We start from the raw sequence: 21175 nt of genomic DNA, 5'->3' as shown, positions 1-21175 counted from the left end.
AGCTGAAAAGTCCAGTTCAATTGTCGAATTTTCTGCGAGATAATTATGTTACTTATCATGATTATGTGTGACCTGTAATAGAGAAAAAGATTGTCTAAGTTGGGTGTTTTTCAACGTTACGCTTTTTCGCCCTTATACAACCGTCCCGCTGGACCTTTGAATAACTGCACAAATAATTCTTATTTGCTAGAAATTGTTTTTCGTTTTTTAGGTTTAGAGATAAACGGCTAACTATTGAATCTTTACCAAAAAATAGTAAATTATGCCAAATAATTAATAAAAAATTCGTTTGAGATTCTATGGAAGTTGTTTGAAGATATAATCTAAGAAAGACTTAACTGCAAATAGTGTGCATATAGGTAAAAGAGCAGGTTAAGAGTCATCGAACTCTTTTAAGAAGTCTTGATGAATGATTGAAGATGGAAGGAAATTCTGAACCGGTCAATTATGAAGAAACAGGATGCTACAGAAACAGGATGCTACAGAAACAGGATGCTACAGAAACAGGATGCTACAGAAACAGGATGCTACAGAAACAGGATGCTACAGAAACAGGATATCTGTATAATTTTGTGGAAAAGACGCAATTTTTGTTTTGCTTTTAATTCTAGAAATGTGAAATATGACTCTGTACTTGCATCTAAGGTGATCAGTGGTTGTCTTCAGTCCTCAAGGAAAAAAGGTTAAAAATATTAACTTTGCACATCTGCCAGGAAATGCTTCTCTAGAACGTTAGTTTAATAGGAACTAACTTGCGGTCGAACAAAAATTTTCTATGTCTTTCTAAAAAAAAGTCCCAGAATCTGAGTGGGTAACTGCCGGTGCATCCTAATTACCTTTAAACGACGATGTCGTAGTTCTTTTGGAGGTGTATTGGAGCCTTCTACAATCAAATACGCTGGCATTATCACATTTTAGGCCCGTTTCTGCTATGTATAGGTAGCTTGTTTTCACTCTGACCTAGACAGACTTCTATCACAAGATATCTTCTGCGTATAGTTGCTTAGAAATATCTTATGTCTATTTCAGTTCAAGCCAGCTACAAACTGTAGTTCTGCTGGCTTCCTCTTCTTTCTTGAGCTACTCCTAGAAAATTTCTGTCGTTTATCCCAATCAAGGATTCGCGGGCTCCAGAAGGGAGAAAGCAGTACCCTAATTTTGTCACACGTACGCTAAATTTATCGTGCTTTTGGGCCGTGGAAGGTAAAATTACTTTCTGCATCCCTTTATTACAATATCTGCGATAATGTACGGAAGAAGAGAAATCTAAACAAGGTTTTCAGCAGATTGTCTAGTATCTCCTTAAGTTTTGGCCTTTTATGCTCTCATATATGATTACGTTAGCTTAAGACTTTCAATGCAAAGGAGATTGGTGGAAAAAATTCAGGACCTTGCAAAAAGCAACGGCTGCTCTCTTACACCAATTCAGAGCTGATGAAAACCGCGGAAAATTGTCTCTAAAAATGTGGGAATTGGTGTTAGGAAATGTGATGCTAGAACAGTGGAAGCAAAATGTATTTCCGGTAAAAATAGAGAATCGAAAATCTGCACCATCATAATACTTCCTCTAATCAAACTTAAGAGTAAGTAGGTGATCTAAAATGCCTGAAGATTTATAATATTTCGTTTACCGATAAAAATATTAAGATAAGAAAACTAAATCTGTTTAAATTATCAATAAAATGGAGTATTTTAATTTTGATTGGTGTTAAATTAAGTGTGCTAAGCTTAACTTTGATTTATCAATTTTTACATGACTAAATTTTCACCTGTGATAATTAATAAATTCTATTTGGAAAGTTATTTAAAAATGGGGGAAATGCGTGTATATTAGGAAACCTAAGTTGACATTCCGTCCACCAGACAGTGCTGCGCTTGTGATGCCAGTCAGTTAACAAACATGGTGGTCTCATTTTAGTCTGCCACTAAACTTCGGATTGTGATGGAAAATAGTTGCTCACAAAATATTTTTTTACTATTTACACTAGTGCCGAATGTTGAATAATTAAAAAAAAAAAGTGTCCGTCTTCGTTTATATGTTGCAAAAGTTTATTTCGTGTTTCAAAGAGTTTTAGGCTGATCAGCTGTGCCAAATAGCTATTACAACTTAAAAAAATTTCTATTAATATTTTTGTTTACGTTGATTTCAAGATTTCCAACGTTTATGTTGATTCAGTTGGCCCAGGCCGGTATAAAAATGTAATCTTATCTATAGCACGGATTTCCCAAAACAGAGTGAAGTGTATTCTAGAACCAAATGGTGACTTGAGTAGACTAGAATTGGGCCAGCCCTGTGGGTCTTCTGTAGTTGTTATTAATTTAAAGAAATTTAATTTAAAAAAAAAATGTTACTCAGGAAAAGTGGAATCACGAACACCGTTGCCGATATGTCTAAAGAGCCGGTGCCAATCAAAGATACCGAAGGCAAGGATTCTAAAGTGACTGGTTCTTCGTGTCTTGCACTTCGAAGTGCTGTTGCCAAACTAAATCGTCTTGATGATTTCTATTGTGAAAAAATTGGAACTGGATTCTTTTCAGAAGTATTCAAGGTATGTTCAGAGCTTTGATATTAGGTTTTTTAAATGCAAAACTAAGAATCTATAACCATTTACCCAAACATCTTACAAGGAACCTTACAGAGCTCGTTTTTGTGGACTGGCTTCTATTTGATCGAATAGATTTTTAAAAATTGATAGTTTTAATTTAATCCATAAATTCAAACTATATTTGCTTAAGTGGACATAAATAACAAAAACAAAGTGGTATGGTCATATAAACACACTATTCTTTTGAGCGCAGTTTTACGTAATTTTTTACAAACTTATAATTCGTACTTATAAGGTGGTTTATATCAATATTATGCAAGTTCTCTGTGGGAAAAGGATGCTGTTTCACGTAACGTGACTCTAAAAGTTCCATATCAGAGTGATTACGCTCAAGTTCAAACTATGTTCTTAGGCGAATTTTTCATTATAGAAAACTCGTAAAAGCCGTATTAGTAAGTCACAATTATATTAAGTAATCGGAAATTTGGTAATATATTGTATACTCATAAATTTTAAAAAGGTTTTGAAACATACAATATACCGTAACTGTTAATCAACTATTTTTCTCATTAAAATCTCCTCCTAAAATATAGTTTAAGAAATAGAAGATTGAGATAAAAGTTTCAAATCAATCTAAACAATCTGAGAAATCTACAGAAAAATAGTTCTTCCTGTATATCTATTTCCATAGGTATTTTTTTGGTATAGTTATATCCTATAAAGAGGGTGTAGGATAACCCTATATATGTTTAACAACTTCTCTGGGCTTCTTATACATTTAACTTTAGCTTAGGTCCGAAAGTCGATGGCCTAAAATTTATTATGTATGTATTGTAAGTCACAGATACGGTTTTTTAATAGATTAAATAGATAACTACGGGGGTTAGTCAGTAAACCGCAAGCCACGCGACCCAGGACGGGTGGGCGATCTAACCAATAAGAGTAGCTTATTGAGACCCCTCTTTTTAATTAAGACTTAGGTAAGTTTATTAGCTAATTATGAAGGCAGGAGTTTTTCTTACCCAAAGAAATCCTAAGCCATACGCACTGGCATATCTTGTAGTGTTAACCATTACAGGCTATCTACTGCTGCTAGGCCCTTGCGTTTCCTTAAACTGCAGATGTCCGTCAGTAGTCTACGATTATCCGAATGGCTGCGAAGGCTTCACGGAGTAATTTCGCAGTTGAGCTGAAGGCAAGAAAAGAGAAGTAATGTAATTTTTCGCCTCTCTCTGGTGTGGGCTTTATTTCTTACCACTTCTGCATACAAATTTCTTGCCCATCACCGATTTTGATAACATTTGCGATGAGTCCGGGTTGTTCACTCCAAAGGCCTTGTTGGAATGTTCTGAAAAATGATCATTGTAAAGAAAATCTGACAATGTTAACAGTACCAAATGTAAACAGCTCACTGCCAAATTGTAATAATTGCAATTTCATTTTCATTTCCTGCCAATCTTACACGAAATGACCACAGAAACTACCTTAACTTGTAGCAGCTGGTTCATGTTTTGAAGTACAACGAACGCCTAATGACTGGTATTTCCGCCATCATTTGAACTATCCAAAAAATCTAGGTGACTTTAATGTCTGTAATCACTTCCTTGGCGCATTTTTTGTATCAAAAAATGACTATATCCGGTCTGTTTGCTTCCACTTCTCGGTCAGTGATTATGATAGTGATGATAATAATAATAATTATTGGGATACCTAAATGACGCGAGACCTGATCCTATCCCCAGCGCTCACAAGGAACTCTGTAGGACCTGTTACATCGTATCCCTAAGCTTCAAGTATAAATTTGAGAAAGAATAGTTTTACAGTGATCACTAAAACTTCTATGTGTTCACATAATCTTTCGCTAAAGACCTTGACTGTTCGATCTTCTTTTTCTTCTAGATTAATCGGTCGAAATTGTCCATTCATCATACCTAACAAAGCTCTCAGTTGCTGACAATATCTCGTACCAGTTTATTATTTTTTCCATAATCAATCCTGGAATTCCTCTCGCATGCAGCAGCGTTTCGATCCCAGCCTGGAAGTGTTTTTTTTATGAGAGGGATAAAATTAAATTTTAGGAGCTTTTATTTTGAGTCAGATAAATGTTTTTTATGAAATCCAAATCGTAGCCAGATTTTATAAATTTGTACTTTCTAAACATTTATGTTTGATAAGCCTTGTTGGGGAAAATCCTATCTTTTGTTTTCCCGTATTCTCAGTCAATGTACTCAAGAGATATGATGGCCAAACCGTTGATATATATATATATATGTTTCCTTCCCCTCTCACTACTTCTTCGAAAGATATTTTCGAAATAGAATTTCTATAGTGCAATTTTTCGATTTTTTTATGTAATCCTATGAAATTCACCTTTAAACGTATTTTTTTTTTTTTTTTAACCAAATATCCCTGTTTGTATGTATGTACATCTACCGAAAGTTTTAAAAACAAGATCATTGGAAGTTGAAATTTAATATATCGTCTTAAGATGTAACATACATAGACCAATCATCTGGTAATAAGTACTTTTTGACCAATTCGATCAATCGTAAGTTGACTCCTTTGCTGAATCGATATTACAGTTTGATTTTACAATTTGTTCGGCTTCAATTATTTTAACTTGGCACATAATTTGTTTAAATTTATATGTTCAACTTTTATTTGAAACAATTTCCCAGGAAAAATCGATTTTGGGGCACTTCCGGGTTAGGCCTTCCTCTAAAAAACTATTGTAAGTGCAGTGTAGAGACTTGTGACGTACATAATGGAGGGTTAGAATGTGTTGCTAACTTGTAAATTAAATGATAATTCCAAAACCTAAAAAAGTACCGTAAGTACCATAATGGTTTCTTTTAAAAAAATAATAGTAAAACGAGACTTCCTAATTTTTTCTTAACTTTGTATTTAAATCAAAAGTAGTTATTTCTCATTAACGAATTTATTTGAACCTATTTAGATATTTGAGTCAATATAAAATATTTTAATTAGGAACGAACGAATCATTTGGGAATAGAATAGAATGATTCAATCCTGTGGAAACTAGATATGAAGTTAGTGAATCCATTTTCCTTCACTATATATACTCTAAATATAAAATCTCATCTAATTTAATTTACTGGCGACCTTGCCAATGTTGTGTGAATATGAAGTAAAATTAGTTAACATCTTTTTAGTTCCCAGGCTGTTGTCGAGCATATTCAGAGCGCTAAATACCTTGAATATATATTGGTGCTATTTCTCGTAATTAATATGGCGGCGTTAATTGTATTCATTTATTGAATTTATGTAAATAAATTGTTTTTTAAATTTAGGACTAGTCCTAACTATTCATATATGCTTATCGCTTTTACTTATTGTACCCTGAAGGTACAGGTGTAAATTACATTAAAAGGATAAATAAAAAAAAAAAAAAAATTAGGACTAGTAAAATAGTTAAAATATTGCGATCGTATTAAATCTACCATCTTGAATTTTAAAATGGCAACAACGTTTTATGTTTTTGAAGTTCTGGAAACTGGTGATTTTTGAGCTAAATAATTTATCAAACTTGGTATTTTCTGTTTTTTTCCTTTTAATTTTTTTTATTTATTTATTTATTTTTTACTGATTAGAGAAGGTATGTACATTAATCGTGTAGAATTTTTTTTAAATTTCGTGTTATACTTAATACACCGGAAATCTCCTCCAGTCTTGAGTGTTTCTCTGACTAAGTAAAAAAGTCATGGTCATGGTCTGTATACATTATCCTCGTGACTAAAAAACGGAAAATTGGAAGTGAAAACTGTCGAAATAATTTTCCAAACTTTTTTAAAAAAAGAAGAAAAATCGGCCAACTCGCTTAGTTTTTCTTTCCCCTCCTCTATTTTGAGGTTTTCTCGTAAATTATTACAATTTTCTTTGATATCAATTTTATGTTCTTAGATATATATATATAACTATTATTGGTATCATTTTTCCTAGAAAAATCTATTCTTGTATAGAAGAGAGAGAGGGTAGCTAGCCTAGATAGCCCCTCCCCCCGCATTTACACTCGAGGAATTTGAGGTTATAATGCGTTGTTGAAATCGAATTTGAAGACTATCCCTCTACCGGAAGTGGTTAGTCAATTGATGGTTCCTAGGCTTTCTGTAAACTAAAATTTCATTACATTCTGCAAGATTTATTTTATTTTTTTTCTTACACAATTTATTTAATACAGAGTTGAGCTTGAAACCTACTGAATATTATCCTTTGTAGCTACATACGTAAATTCGATTAATAAAACGCCCTATTAGTGTACACAACGAATTCTACTTATAAATATCTCTTCCTGTTATAATCATAACTCATAAGAATATCCGGTGTTGTGAAATTTTTTGTTGCATGATGCGCACATTTTTCCAAGAATTACTTGATTTTTAAAAAATAATACAAAGAAAGGAGTAGTTCTTTAAAATAATAAGATAATTAGGCTTTTAATAATGAGCGAAAAACTTACATCCGATTTAAAATGTGACGTATGGTTCAGCTTATCTCTTAAGTATCCGTATTTTGACACCAGTTGTTAGCGATTAGACTAAACTTGTATTTCTTACGTTTTAATATTTTTATGTTTACTGCGCTAAGGCTGTTTGAATCACTTATTATTTCTTTCTCTTATACGTCTTAAAGGGGAAGTAATGCTATCGTGTTGATTTACAATTTTTTTTTCTCGCCGATAAAAATTGGTGTTGAGAATGAAGTTTTTTTTAAAAAAATAATTCTACGTGTCCGTCACGAAGTATGTATGTGATTCAGTAACTTAAAAAAAAGCAAATCCCATCGTGCACTAAACTTCGATATTTTCGGTCAATTTAGTTATTCCAATTTGAGCTTGGGAGTTCATAAATTTTGGGATCTCCGGTTTTGAATGGGTGACTTCAAAAATAGTGTTTGTTTAGGTTGTTATCATAGATATGGAGCAATTTGGGGGTTACCCAAATTTCAATGGCTTTTATAGTTCGCTGACTTTGGCCCGGAGCCAAAATTTACAAATTTTCATTTCGCTGCGTTTATTTATTTTTTTTTTTATTATCCTTAAGTTTTGCCGACCACAAAAACACTCAAGAGTGGGGGTGGGGGAGAGGAAGCCGATAGGAGGCCCCAAAATGGATTATTCCAATAAAAATTCTTTTTTTTTTTTTCGTTAAGTTGGTAATAGTTTGATTTTTATTATTGCTAATCAATGTTTGTTGGTAGTTCTTTTTTTATTGTTTTCCCTTTTATATCAACACAGCTGATAACAAGTTACGTCAAGTTGGTAATAATTACAATGAGAGGGTACACAGTGTACGATTTAGATTTAATTATTTCATTTTTTTTTTTGTTTTTATTGATTTTTCTTCAATAATTTTCCGAATATTTTTAACAAAGTAGAAAATGGAAAGCGCTTGCAATATGAAATTGCACGCAAACAGTGTCGCATTCTCTCGTATCTTATCTATGTTATGTTCCACTTGAAAAGATAAAAGTTTGGGTAATGTTCGAAACAAAAACATTATCTCACCCAACCTGGATTTTTAGGCATCTTTTTTTTGTTTAATTACCTTTAACTACATTAGTCAATGTAAAGTCTTTCTTTATAAATTAATTTAGCGGAAATGAAGCGCTTGGGAAATGCTCAAGTGGTCATTGATAACTACTTATCTTAAGCCTCTCTTATGTGAGTATTGTTCATCAAAAAGGGGTATTTTAAAGATAATTCTAAACCACTTCCTCTTTCTAAGACGTGCCTTTGATCCTGTTGTCCTGGGAGTTTGGAAATAGAAGTTTTGTAGACGATTATGAGTGCTGGGTGTAAAGGAAATCGGTTGAGCCATTTAAGAGACAAGGGAAAAAACAGTGAAACTTCCGGGGTAAAGGGGTAATTGGTCGCTAGGTTGCAGTTCGGTTCCCTGTTGAAATCGAATCCAAAAATCCACTACGCAGACCATTTTGTAGGATCACCTTATCTAACTCAACGGAACTCATAGCCAGTACTTCCGGTGTAAAATTCTGAAACTTTGACGAAAATTGAAAATATTCTTCTTGCCAGTACTTAGTAGAGGATTTAGAAAATTGGTTTTTCACTGAATTTAATGTTTAGAAACTACTTCCGTTACTAGCTTTTTGTCGCTTACATTGTAAATATTTGTACGATTATACAAAATGACATCAACCTATCCAATTTTGTTTTGTTAAATAACAGCAACAAAATGTTTGGATTGCGGAAGTGTCCTTTTTCCACCAGTCTGGGCTGGGCTTGATGTTAATATCCGGCTCAGATCGATCGTCCTCCCCCCCCCTCTCCCACACACACTTTCTAGTTCCTGATTTTATCTTAACTATTTACATATGTGCGATTTTTGTGATCTATAAATCTGATAGGCTTTACTCATCTTTATCTGTGTTAGTTCAATGAACTAATTTCAAGGTCGCTGTGATGACGAGTTTTCTTTTTTTCTTATTTCTGGTTTCTTCTCGTAATCTTGGGGGTGAAACCTATCACGATTTAGTCATAGTTTGGTAGAAAATTGAACTGTAATAACCATCACTAAGTCGAAAACAAAGTATTAAATTTGTCAAAATCTAGAAATGAAGTAAATCGATCCACCTGAAATTTCAATCAAATGAATCGAATCAGTTTTGCAAGTTGTTTCGACGATTTTCTGGGCTGCAACAATTTTTTTTTTTTATCAATGATGCCATAGTAATCGTGTAATAAGGATACGGAGATATTTTGGAAATCGTATCGGAAAACCGATAAAAAAAAAGATACGATGAATTTAAAATGTAATGTAACACTTCCGGTTACGGAATGATTTTTGAACTTTCAACTGGCCAATTTTGGGAAAAACCCCTTTTTCGTACTCAGGGGAGCAGGTTATAGAGAACAAATTGACATTCGACAAGCAATCTATCTGTCTCGTGAAATTGAAAGGCTGTTGTTATCTAATATTGCGGATAAGCAGGCGGCCTTATCATGTTGATAAGAAATGGCCACTCTATTAGGTGCCTTATCGCCTAATAGAGTACCATAAAACTCCTCTGATTTTATAAATTGATAATATTTAACCAAAAAAAATGAAACAATTAAAGGTAATTGATCCGGATTATCATTTCTTATCTTTATACTGAGAGTAGTTTGTTTCATTGATCGAGGAGGCCTTGTATTTTTATTGCCGTCTTGATTGAGTGATAAATTGCTATCGCTGGTTGATATCCCTTGAGATCTAAATCAATTCTTAGGAGCGTGTGTCTTATTTTTGAGTAGGTAAGTGGTCTCACTCAAGAAGAGACCCCGAAGTCCTAAGATTACGCTCTCCTAAACCTCTTCTGGTGCACATAGACCTAGAAGGCGCCACGGTAGCCGAGCGGTTAGAGGCGAGACCTGTAAAGCTAATATGTATTGTGGTACTGGGTTCGATTCCCCGGTCTTGGGCCTTGGATTTTATTTAATGGTTAATAAAAGAAATTTACAGTAAAGTATGTTTGCTAGTCGCCTCCGTCCACGACACCTATTTGGTAGTTGGACGTAAAGCCCACCTGAACAAATAGGCATTACATTACTTTACTTAGTTAGACCTAGAGGGAGCAGACGAGCATTATATCCGTTGTGGTTCTAGAAGACATCTATGGTAGTGACGCCATATAATCTTAAGAACAGGATGGCATCTTCCAATCCCTCCTAGTTTCTGCTTCTTCCTTGGTGTGGGATCAAAACGCGAATCTTGGTGACGTATTTTGGATTAAAACAGGAAGTGTGCATTTTCACTGAGGAAGTGTGGCTGACGCGTCAGATTGTTGAAACTTTTATTTTCACCGGAAGTATACACCAGCTGATGAGTTCCTGTGACTGAGAGCAACACTTGGCGCAAATACATCACTTCCTTTTACTACTCTAAAACAGCGGTTCCCAACCTGGGGTACGCGAAAGATTGTTTAGGGGTACGCAAAAAAAAAAAAGAAGTTATTATGGCAGAAGATATAAAAATTATACAGATATATTATTAATGAGAAAAAAAATTATATAATACATAAATGATTCCTACAACTTAATTACAAAATTATTGTAATAAAAGTGAATAACATATAAATTGACAAGAATTAAGTACTCATTCGATACTGCAGTATTTTTTCGATACCAGTATAATATCGAATGATTCGATATACCGATATTCAGATTGTTTTTTGCTGTTAATTTAAAGTTACAATACGTAAAATCAAGAATGCGATTATTTATTTTTTTTATTTATATTATATATATATGTGTTAGGGGTACACACTAAGGTAGCAATCAGGTAAAGGGGTACACTAATGAAAACAGATCGGGAACCGCTGCTCTAAAGAATGATTCTTTTTTTTAACTTGAAAAATAAATGTATTTATTTATTAAATTATTTATTTTATCCGTCGTAGCGTGATTATTGTACCTCTGATCGGTTCGGGTTTTCACCTATCATCAGGAGGTAATAAATCAGTTGGCCGTATAGATTTTGATTGAATTTCTGGCTCGCACGACACTCAGTATTAGGACCCCCTCCCACCAATTCTGTTATTACAACGATCATTTCCGGTAAAAATTCCATTTTGAAAATTTGGCACAAAAAAAAGATTAGAGGAAGTCTAAAATTGAGACCATAGTTCCCGGTGTGTTTTAATATAAAGCTGCTGCCAACTGGCTGGCATGCAGTACAAATGAAAATATCCCAGCAGCTATACCATTTACTTATTATATAAAAATTCATTCAAAGTGTTTGCCGATTAACTTGCAAATCTCCACCGTGTAAGGTAAGCGGCTGGTGTGAGTAAACGAACTAGAGATTTCCTGTATTTGCACACAAGATCCATCCGGTCCACAGATTAATCGTACTTTTTTTTTGTGTACACACACAGACACACACAATTTATTGGCAGATAGAACTCCATTGCACATACATCCGCTAAATTCCCATGGCCTAATTGTTAGCAATAACAATATAAAAGTTTAGTTCTGGTGACAACAAATACTATGCGCGGGAAGGTAGTTTTGGTGACAAATACTATGCGCGGCGGGAAGGTCACAGTGTTGCCGCCAACTCCCACCACTATGCTGAATTAAAAAAAAAAATATATCGTCTATTTTTTTTTTTTCCATTTTATTTATATTTTTTTAGTCGCAGATACCTGTGTGCACTAAATAGCTATTTACTTTTTATATCATTCATTGTTATACAATTTTTAGGTTGGCAATACTGCGGTTATTCTTTATATTATTTGAAGACATGACCAAGGAGTGGTGTTTTTAATGTCGCGCCCCATTGTTTTCATTTTATCAACAAACTTGGCTTGTTCACTCACGCGGTGTTTTTCTTTTACTCTGCAGTTCTCAAGGTTAAACTTACGTCTCATAATTTAGAAAATGATTTTTCACACGAACTTATTTTTATCAAATAAAAAATGTCTTATTTATATAATGATTATAAACTTTACGAGAAATCCACTTAGTAAATATTGATACTTCCGGTTAAAGTTTTTTTTGTTTGTGACGTCACAGTCAGATCCGCTAGTTACGAGAAATCCACTTAGTAAATATTGATACTTCCGGTTAAGGGTTTTTTGTTTGTGACGTCACAGTCAGATCCGCTAGTTGGGGCCCAATCTAAAGAGCTCTCATGCGAGTTTATAAAATCTTTTAGACCATTTACTAGAGAGACTAGTTTTCCAGACTTAAGGGGACCTATATTTCCGGTGAGTTCGTGAAATAGAAGATTTGACGTGATCATTGATAGATTTTCTCACCTAGTAAACTAGTAAGAGGGAAATTTGGCCCACGCACACGATTTGCTCCAAGAAAATCTACTAAAAAGTCACGCAGTAAGTATCGAACTAGTAAAGCGTCACTTCCGGTACATGCTTTCATCTCGTCGAGATAGAAGTTAGTAAGCTCGCTTAGTTACAGCTTTAAAATGTGAATTCTCCGAGGCTAGCCGTTGGCAGGCCGAGCAGTGGTATCCTAGAATTTCAGGCATCCTTGAAGCCTCTCTCTTAATATTCCCCTAAACTTATTCCCGAACCATCGTAGTGACGACATCCGCCACAGAATTGAGGGGAATTATCTGCTAATTACCAGGCTACTCTGTAGTTATTGTTCATTTGGTAAGTGACCCACATAATGGTGATAAATGAATTTTTTTTTTCCTAAACAATTACAGCCGTAATTACTAATATAATGAACATATGTGTGTCTGTCTGTACAAGGCTAACCTTTGTTTTATTACATGTATTATTTAAAATGGTATTGTGTTAAATTGTTTGAAATGCAATTAACAAACCAATAATCGATTATAACTCTAGATATAAGCTTAGAAAGAAAAAGTTTTAGACTCCATAAGAATTGTAGTAAAAGTATTTAAAAGTCCCATTTCCGGTGTGGAAAAAATAAATTTCGTAAATTTGACACTACCACAGAACTAGTGAAAGTTGTATAATAATAATCGAGAAATCAGTCGCAACTAAAAAGCACGAGAGTAGTCGTTTCCTGTGGATGGCAGGAAAGGGAAACTGGAGAGACATAGAGCTCGAGGTTTCTCCTGTGACGATTATAACTGGGGCCTGGAGGAGATGTTAAAGCTACTTATTGCAGATAAACGAGTCGAAGTTTTACTCATTTTGTAGTAAACAAAGCTAGCGCAAGATTTCTAATAGCTAGTTTTATAATGTAACTATCTAGTCATCATTGCAGCTTCTTTAATACGTATGATGTGCAACTAATTAATGTTTAGCAATGACTCTGGGATGTTTTTTTTTACTTTTTATAAGTTGGCTGCACTGTGTTGATGATGGTGCTCACCAGCTGATTGCGCACCACTCTCACACAGGTTCTGCAACATTCACTCTGCAACAGAACAGTAATGTGGAGAATGTTCCTTTCAACACCTGGTTTAGTAATGACATACTTTGTCCCCCGTTCACCTAACTCCTGTTCCTTTTGTTTTCTCCCGGGAGATCTATCATTTATTACTTTCTCTTAGTATAATTTAGTAAGAGAAAGTACCATGATCGATTCAATACAACAATCGATTAGTAGAAGTGTAATAATCGGAAATATCAAGAATCTTAACTACGACAAAATGGATTTTAGAAAAAAGACTGCCGGAAATCCGGAACAAAAAAAAACGGTGTCAACACACTATTATCTTTTACCGCAGTGCTCAAGATACTTTTACCAAATTACGGAAATCAAAGTGATAGATCTGCATCTATATCTCTTGTAGACCAAAGAAAATCGTCGCAACTTTAAGGAAATCAGAAATACGTTCAACATTGATTCAGTAAACTGCTACTTCCGGCAGAACGATTTTGATTGCTAAGTCAGGTCGGCTTGGGTAGGATCTAACCAAATATTTCAGCGTCCAGAATTCGAATAATTCTAAAAACTTCTCTTTTTTGAGGGGGTCTCAATAGACCGCAAATCTGTTAATATAGTTCAGAATACCGCTCGCCGAGTACACCAGGAATTACGTACGTAGTGCGGTCTTTACCAGACCACCTGACTATTAAAAGATATTGACAAGGTGGGCAAAGTAATTCACCAGTTTTCGACAACACCTTGTCCATCGCAATCCGCTTTTTACCAAGCCTGAAGATAGCAAGTGGTTTCATTTGAAGCTTTGGTCACTTCTAGAGTATGAACTATCCCCCCGGAAGTGCTGTACTATCAAGGACTATTAATAAGAATTAAATATGTAACGGAAATTCAAAGTTAGAAGCGATTTTTCCTTTCTGCTATTTCCGGTAAAAAGAATATGTACAAGGTTGAAGGTGAATTTTTTTTTAAAAAATACAAGTTGTAAGTTTCGAGGATGTTGAAGCTCGAAACTGCAATAAGTAGAGGAAGTAGGAGTGGGTTTGCACACCATAGTCTCAAAATTACGTTTTTGTAAAGCTGGCCATTCAAAATTAGAAGTCCCTCCTCCTATTGTTAGACAATAGTGTACTAGCTACGTGTGTATGTACATTAGTTAATCTGCACTGCCAGTACTAGTCTGACGTCAAAACTAATTTCTGAAATAAAATGGAATATCACGAATTTATGCTTTAAATAAAATGTTTTACAATGGGAAATAATCATTTTAAGTACGAGTATAATTTAAATATTATTTAAAGTATAATTTAAAGAGATAGCCAGCTGAGAGAGGAGTATATTTTTTTATTAACAAGGTGGCAGTGAATACTACAATAAATTGATAGCGGTCGGGTGGGGTAGGGTGGGGGAGGAGAGCGGCCTTGTGAAGGTCACTCCAGTTGTCATGACGACAGACCGCGGCCCGGAGAAAGCGCCCTCTATACCGTTCTACTTTTCACGTGCTGCATGTCTCCAGTACAGTAGTATGTGCTCATTGCAGAGTCCTACACTAGCTACTTACTTACTGCACCTGCAATACTGTAACCTCCTTCGTCCACGGCTTTACTTGATTGTAGAAAGCGATCAACTGTTTTTTATATAAATATACATATATTGACGTCAGTTCTTCTATTATTTCATTTCTTATTACCTTCTCTTGAAGTTGTTCCAACTTCGATCGTGTTGAATGATCGAAATTCAGTTTTAGGATGTTGTGATCACGTGAAAAAATGGACTGGTTACTAATTAGATTCAGTGTAGTAGTATTTCCTGTTGATTAAATTTGTCAACAAAAATAAAAATTGACTCTCTACTTGGCACTGATGACCAAACTGCAGCTTTAGTTCCGGCGCAAACACTATTTTAAACGTTTTAACACGTAGAACGAGAAAGTAAAATGAACTCAGTATTTTTGTAGAGAGTGTCTCTTGTAGTAGGGATTTCTGAAGAAGTTTTACTACCTATTAGTGTATTATAGAGGATGATACGGAGTGGCCGGAAGTGACCATGTCTGGATGTGGTGTTACAATACGTCATAGGGTAATGTTGGCTTTGCCAGGTTTCACTTCTACTTCCTGTCGCTTATAACAGTTCTTGGAATAGTTGTTGTTGTTATTTATTATTGATAGAAAGGTGTTGTAGACTTGCAACTCAGCAATATTATAGCTTCCACATTGTTTACGACGATTATGGTGGTTATTGTGGGATCTTACCGGAAATGCAAGTCTTGAAAGATCTCTCGACGTAGAAGTTGATAAAATAACGCGTACAATGGTTCTATTTGACATCCTTAAGTGGACTGGGCTATTCCGGACATTGCATTTAAAATATTATTATGTCTTTTACAACTAAAAGTCACAAACAATCTTGTCCAAATTGTAAAACTGACCATTTCACTGATGTGACACGTTAGAATAGAGCTACATATCCTCCATTCGCTCTAAAAGAAAATTTTCCCGCTAAAACAATCATCCGACCAAAACATTAATATTTAAATGTATGTAGAATGTGTTCGGAGTTGAAGCGTGTCAGCTGAAGCATCAGAAAGTCAGAATTAATTAATTTAAAAATAATGAAAGAAACAAAAAAAACAGTTTTCATTGAGACGCCATTAAAAGTTTTCCTAAATGAAGTTATCGAAAGAGGACGACGCTGAAGTGAAAGCACTCAAAATAAACTATAAATTAATTAAATGTGTTTGTTGTTGTTGTTGGTTGGTAGGTAGTACTGACATTCCTTTTTAGCTGTTTCCTTTCTTTGCATTTTGGAAAGTTTTTGGCAAACGTTTCACGGAGGACCGGATGCGGCGGCCATCAAGAAACACGTTCGTGCACACAGGAAATCAGGTTTAGTTTAATTTTCTGCCGTTACTAGAAATCCAGATTTGTTTTTTTTATTTTTGCAGGAAGTGCTTTACCTCCATCTGGACCCCCCACTTCCTTGAAACTGAATTTGATGATGATGATGATGATTATTTTAAAAATGAGAGAGAGAGAAAAAAAAACAACAATTATACATTGAATACTTTTCTTAAGTGTTGAATTAATTAAACATAAGTTTAGTTTGTTCACTTAACACATAATACGTACGTAACGCTAACATAAAGCAACATAACATAAGGAGCGCCACTTGCTACCTCCACTCTTACCACCCCAAAACTGTCATCCCTTCTCATACACCCTCAACAGTGTTGCCACACCTATATCATACATTTAAATTTACCTACATTACTGTTATTATTATTATTACTATTAATAGTATTATTATTACTACTATTATTATTATTATTTTTTTTTGCGCATCAACAGCTAAGGTTATTGGCGCCCGGAGCTTTTTCCAGTGCTGCCGGCCTCCGGACAGTGTTCTCTCGTTACAGACAACACTGTCCATCACCGGACAGTGAGCTGTAAGAAGCTCCTAGGAAGAGAAAATCTAAAGGTCAGCTGCTGGATTCGAACCCGGGACCTCCGCGTGGGAGTCCAGTATGCTAACCTCATAGCTAATCCCTTCCCTTAATATTATTATTATTATTGTAATAAAATTGTAGAAGTTATAATCACAATAATTGACATTTGGCGTAAGAAATATTTTATTTTTTTTTAAATTAGTTGAATAGAAATGGTATCAGGCCTTTTGATTGTACTTTCCAACATATTCCTCTTAATTTCCAATGGGATTCTGTTCTTTGATAGCTCTACCGGAAGCAGGATATCTTTATCTATTTATTAATTATACATAAATACCACAGTTATCTGTTATTATTTATAGTTTATTCCTTGTTCTTAAAATTGTTTCATTAATTTCTCTTAATAGAAGGAATAATAGCTGAAACAAAAAAAATGGCGTCAGACTTTATCTTTGCATCAATAAATTTATGGTGATCATGATCAGTGATGAAGGTAACACAATTCCATTCTAGACACCAGCAAAAATAAATCGCCCCCTCCAAAGGAGAAAAAAAAATCTAAATTTTGGTTTTAAAATAAATGATAGTATTCCGCTATATTTGTATGCGATGACGTCAAACTCTCTCGTCACAATTTACTTAAAACTTAAAAATTGAACGGAAATAAAAAATAACAGCCAAAAGTTGCACAAATTTACGCAATAAAGTAGCATTTCCGCTCAATCAACTTTTTCCGATTATTTAACTAGAAATATTTAATCTATAATTATTAAAACTGTCCGGTAGGACAGTTGTATATATAAGGATTGATCGTCAAAAAGTGCACGAAAAAGCGTAACGTTGAAAAACACCCAACTTTGAAAATTTTTTTCTCTTTTTCTATAAAAGATAAAAATTACAAATTTTCTTTATAATATAGAACAAACCCTCCTTTATGACTGTATTTATTTTCCAGTGATAATAGCTAATGAAATATGGAAGGTTAAAATTTTCTTTGTTTTCATATGAGTTGCAAATACTAGCAAATTTCAAACATCTATATCTTCTTTTCTACTGGTCTGATTTTAAAGATTTCTTTACCGAATCGTAGAGAATAGAGAGCTCTATAAGTGATATGAATGGCAATGTTTTACTGATAATAATAGTGGAGATAAAGAAGGTTAAAAATTGCTGGTTTTCCAAATACACTAAATTTTAAACGTTTATATCTCACTTCGTAATGTTCAGATTTTAATAAATTCTTGACGGAATTGTAGAGAAAAGTTAGTTCTATCCGCCCCCAAAATGGCAATATTCCAGTGATAATAGCTAATGAAATATGGAAGGTTAAAATTTTCTTTGTTTTGATATGAGTTGCAAATACAAGCAAAATTCAAACATCTATATCTTCCTTTCTACTGGTCCGATTTTAAAGATTTCTTTACCGAATCGTAGTGAATAGAGAGCTCTATAAGTGATATGAATGGCAATGTTTTACTGATAATAATAGTTGAGATAATGTAGGTTAAAAATTGCTGGTTTTCCAAATACACTAAATTTTAAACGTTTATATTTCACTTCGTAATGTTCAGATTTTAATAATTTATTGACGGAATTGTAGAGAAAAGTTAGTTCTATCCGCCCCCAAAATGGCAATATTCCAGTGATAATAGCTAATGAAATATGGAAGGTTAAAATTTTCTTTGTTTTGATATGAGTTGCAAATACAAACAAATTTCAAACATCTATATCTTCTTTTCTACTGGTCCGATTTTAAAGATTTCTTTACCGAATCGTAGAGAATAGAGAGCTCTATAAGCGATATGAATGGCAATGTTTTACTGATAATAATAGTTGAGATAATGTAGGTTAAAAATTGCTGGTTTTCCAAATACACTAAATTTTAAACGTTTATATTTCACTTCGTAATGTTCAGATTTTAATAATTTATTGACGGAATTGTAGAGAAAAGTTAGTTCTATCCGCCCCCAAAATGGCAATATTCCAGTGATAATAGCTAATGAAATATGGAAGGTTAAAATTTTCTTTGTTTTGATATGAGTTGCAAATACAAACAAATTTCAAACATCTATATCTTCTTTTCTACTGGTCCGATTTTAAAGATTTCTTTACCGAATCGTAGTGAATAGAGAGCTCTATAAGTGATATGAATGGCAATGTTTTACTGATAATAATAGTTGAGATAATGTAGGTTAAAAATTGCTGGTTTTCCAAATACACTAAATTTTAAACGTTTATATTTCACTTCGTAATGTTCAGATTTTAATAATTTATTGACGGAATTGTAGAGAAAAGTTAGTTCTATCCGCCCCCAAAATGGCAATATTCCAGTGATAATAGCTAATGAAATATGGAAGGTTAAAATTTTCTTTGTTTTGATATGAGTTGCAAATACAAACAAATTTCAAACATCTATATCTTCCTTTCTACTGGTCCGATTTTAAAGATTTCTTTACCGAATCGTAGTGAATAGAGAGCTCTATAAGTGATATGAATGGCAATGTTTTACTGATAATAATAGTTTAGATAATGTAGGTTAAAAATTGCTGGTTTTCCAAATACACTAAATTTTAAACGTTTATATTTCACTTCGTAATGTTCAGATTTTAATAATTTATTGACGGAATTGTAGAGAAAAGTTAGTTCTATCCGCCCCCAAAATGGCAATATTCCAGTGATAATAGCTAATGAAATATGGAAGGTTAAAATTTTCTTTGTTTTGATATGAGTTGCAAATACAAACAAATTTCAAACATCTATATCTTCTTTTCTACTGGTCCGATTTTAAAGATTTCTTTACCGAATCGTAGAGAATAGAGAGCTCTATAAGCGATATGAATGGCAATGTTTTACTGATAATAATAGTTGAGATAATGTAGGTTAAAAATTGCTGGTTTTCCAAATACACTAAATTTTAAACGTTTATATTTCACTTCGTAATGTTCAGATTTTAATAATTTATTGACGGAATTGTAGAGAAAAGTTAGTTCTATCCGCCCCCAAAATGGCAATATTCCAGTGATAATAGCTAATGAAATATGGAAGGTTAAAATTTTCTTTGTTTTGATATGAGTTGCAAATACAAACAAATTTCAAACATCTATATCTTCTTTTCTACTGGTCCGATTTTAAAGATTTCTTTACCGAATCGTAGAGAATAGAGAGCTCTATAAGCGATATGAATGGCAATGTTTTACTGATAATAATAGTTGAGATAATGTAGGTTAAAAATTGCTGGTTTTCCAAATACACTAAATTTTAAACGTTTATATTTCACTTCGTAATGTTCAGATTATAATAATTTATTGACGGAATTGTAGAGAAAAGTTAGTTCTATCCGCCCCCAAAATGGCAATATTCCAGTGATAATAGCTAATGAAATATGGAAGGTTAAAATTTTCTTTGTTTTGATATGAGTTGCAAATACAAACAAATTTCAAACATCTATATCTTCTTTTCTACTGGTCCGATTTTAAAGATTTCTTTACCGAATCGTAGAGAATAGAGAGCTCTATAAGCGATATGAATGGCAATGTTTTACTGATAATAATAGTTGAGATAATGTAGGTTAAAAATTGCTGGTTTTCCAAATACACTAAATTTTAAACGTTTATATCTCACTTCGTAATGTTCAGATTTTAATAATTTATTGACGGAATTGTAGAGAAAAGTTAGTTCTATTCGCCTCCAAAATGGCAATATTCCAGTGATAATAGCTAATGAAATATGGAAGGTTAAAATTTTCTTTGTTTTGATATGAGTTGCAAATACAAACAAATTTCAAACATCTATATCTTCTTTTCTACTGGTCCGATTTTAAAGATTTCTTTACCGAATCGTAGAGAATAGAGAGCTCTATAAGTGATATGAATGGCAATGTTTTACTGATAATAATAGTTGAGATAATGTAGGTTAAAAATTGCTGGTTTTCCAAATACACTAAATTTTAAACGTTTATATCTCACTTCGTAATGTTCAGATTTTAATAAATTCTTGACGGAATTGTAGAGAAGAGTTAGTTCTATTCGCCTCCAAAATGGCAATATTCCAGTGATAATAGCTAATGAAATATGGAAGGTTAAAATTTTCTTTGTTTTGATATGAGTTGCAAATACAAACAAATTTCAAACATCTATATCTTCTTTTCTACTGGTCCGATTTTAAAGATTTCTTTACCGAATCGTAGAGAATAGAGAGCTCTATAAGTGATATGAATGGCAATGTTTTACTGATAATAATAGTTGAGATAATGTAGGTTAAAAATTGCTGGTTTTCCAAATACACTAAATTTTAAACGTTTATATCTCACTTCGTAATGTTCAGATTTTAATAATTTATCGA

The 21175-nt window shown here is 33.5% G+C and overlaps 1 protein-coding gene and 1 long non-coding RNA gene across 4 annotated transcripts in view; one reads left to right on the top strand and one right to left on the bottom strand.

The window, feature by feature from the left end:
* Nucleotides 1-1869: 1869 nt before the first annotated feature.
* cdi (serine/threonine kinase) overlaps nt 1870-21175 on the top strand; it is a 90434-nt gene continuing 71128 nt past the window's right edge. For both annotated transcript variants that reach the window (XM_074120438.1, XM_074120437.1), the window contains exon 1: nt 1870-2549. In XM_074120438.1, the coding sequence (XP_073976539.1) occupies nt 2497-2549 (53 nt within the window). In that variant the 5' untranslated portion in view covers nt 1870-2496. The remainder of the gene's footprint in view (nt 2550-21175) is intronic.
* LOC141450236 (uncharacterized) overlaps nt 17007-21175 on the bottom strand; it is a 52352-nt gene continuing 48183 nt past the window's right edge. For both annotated transcript variants that reach the window (XR_012455984.1, XR_012455982.1), the window contains one exon: nt 17007-17253. This is a non-coding gene — a long non-coding RNA (uncharacterized lncRNA). The remainder of the gene's footprint in view (nt 17254-21175) is intronic.

This window comes from Rhodnius prolixus, unplaced genomic scaffold (assembly GCF_049639745.1).
Source record: "Rhodnius prolixus isolate KJV_2025 unplaced genomic scaffold, Rpr scaffold_2, whole genome shotgun sequence".
Classification (NCBI taxonomy): domain Eukaryota; kingdom Metazoa; phylum Arthropoda; class Insecta; order Hemiptera; family Reduviidae; genus Rhodnius; species Rhodnius prolixus.
The sequence above is the reverse complement of the archived record's forward strand: the minus strand, read 5'-3'. Positions and strand labels throughout refer to the sequence as shown.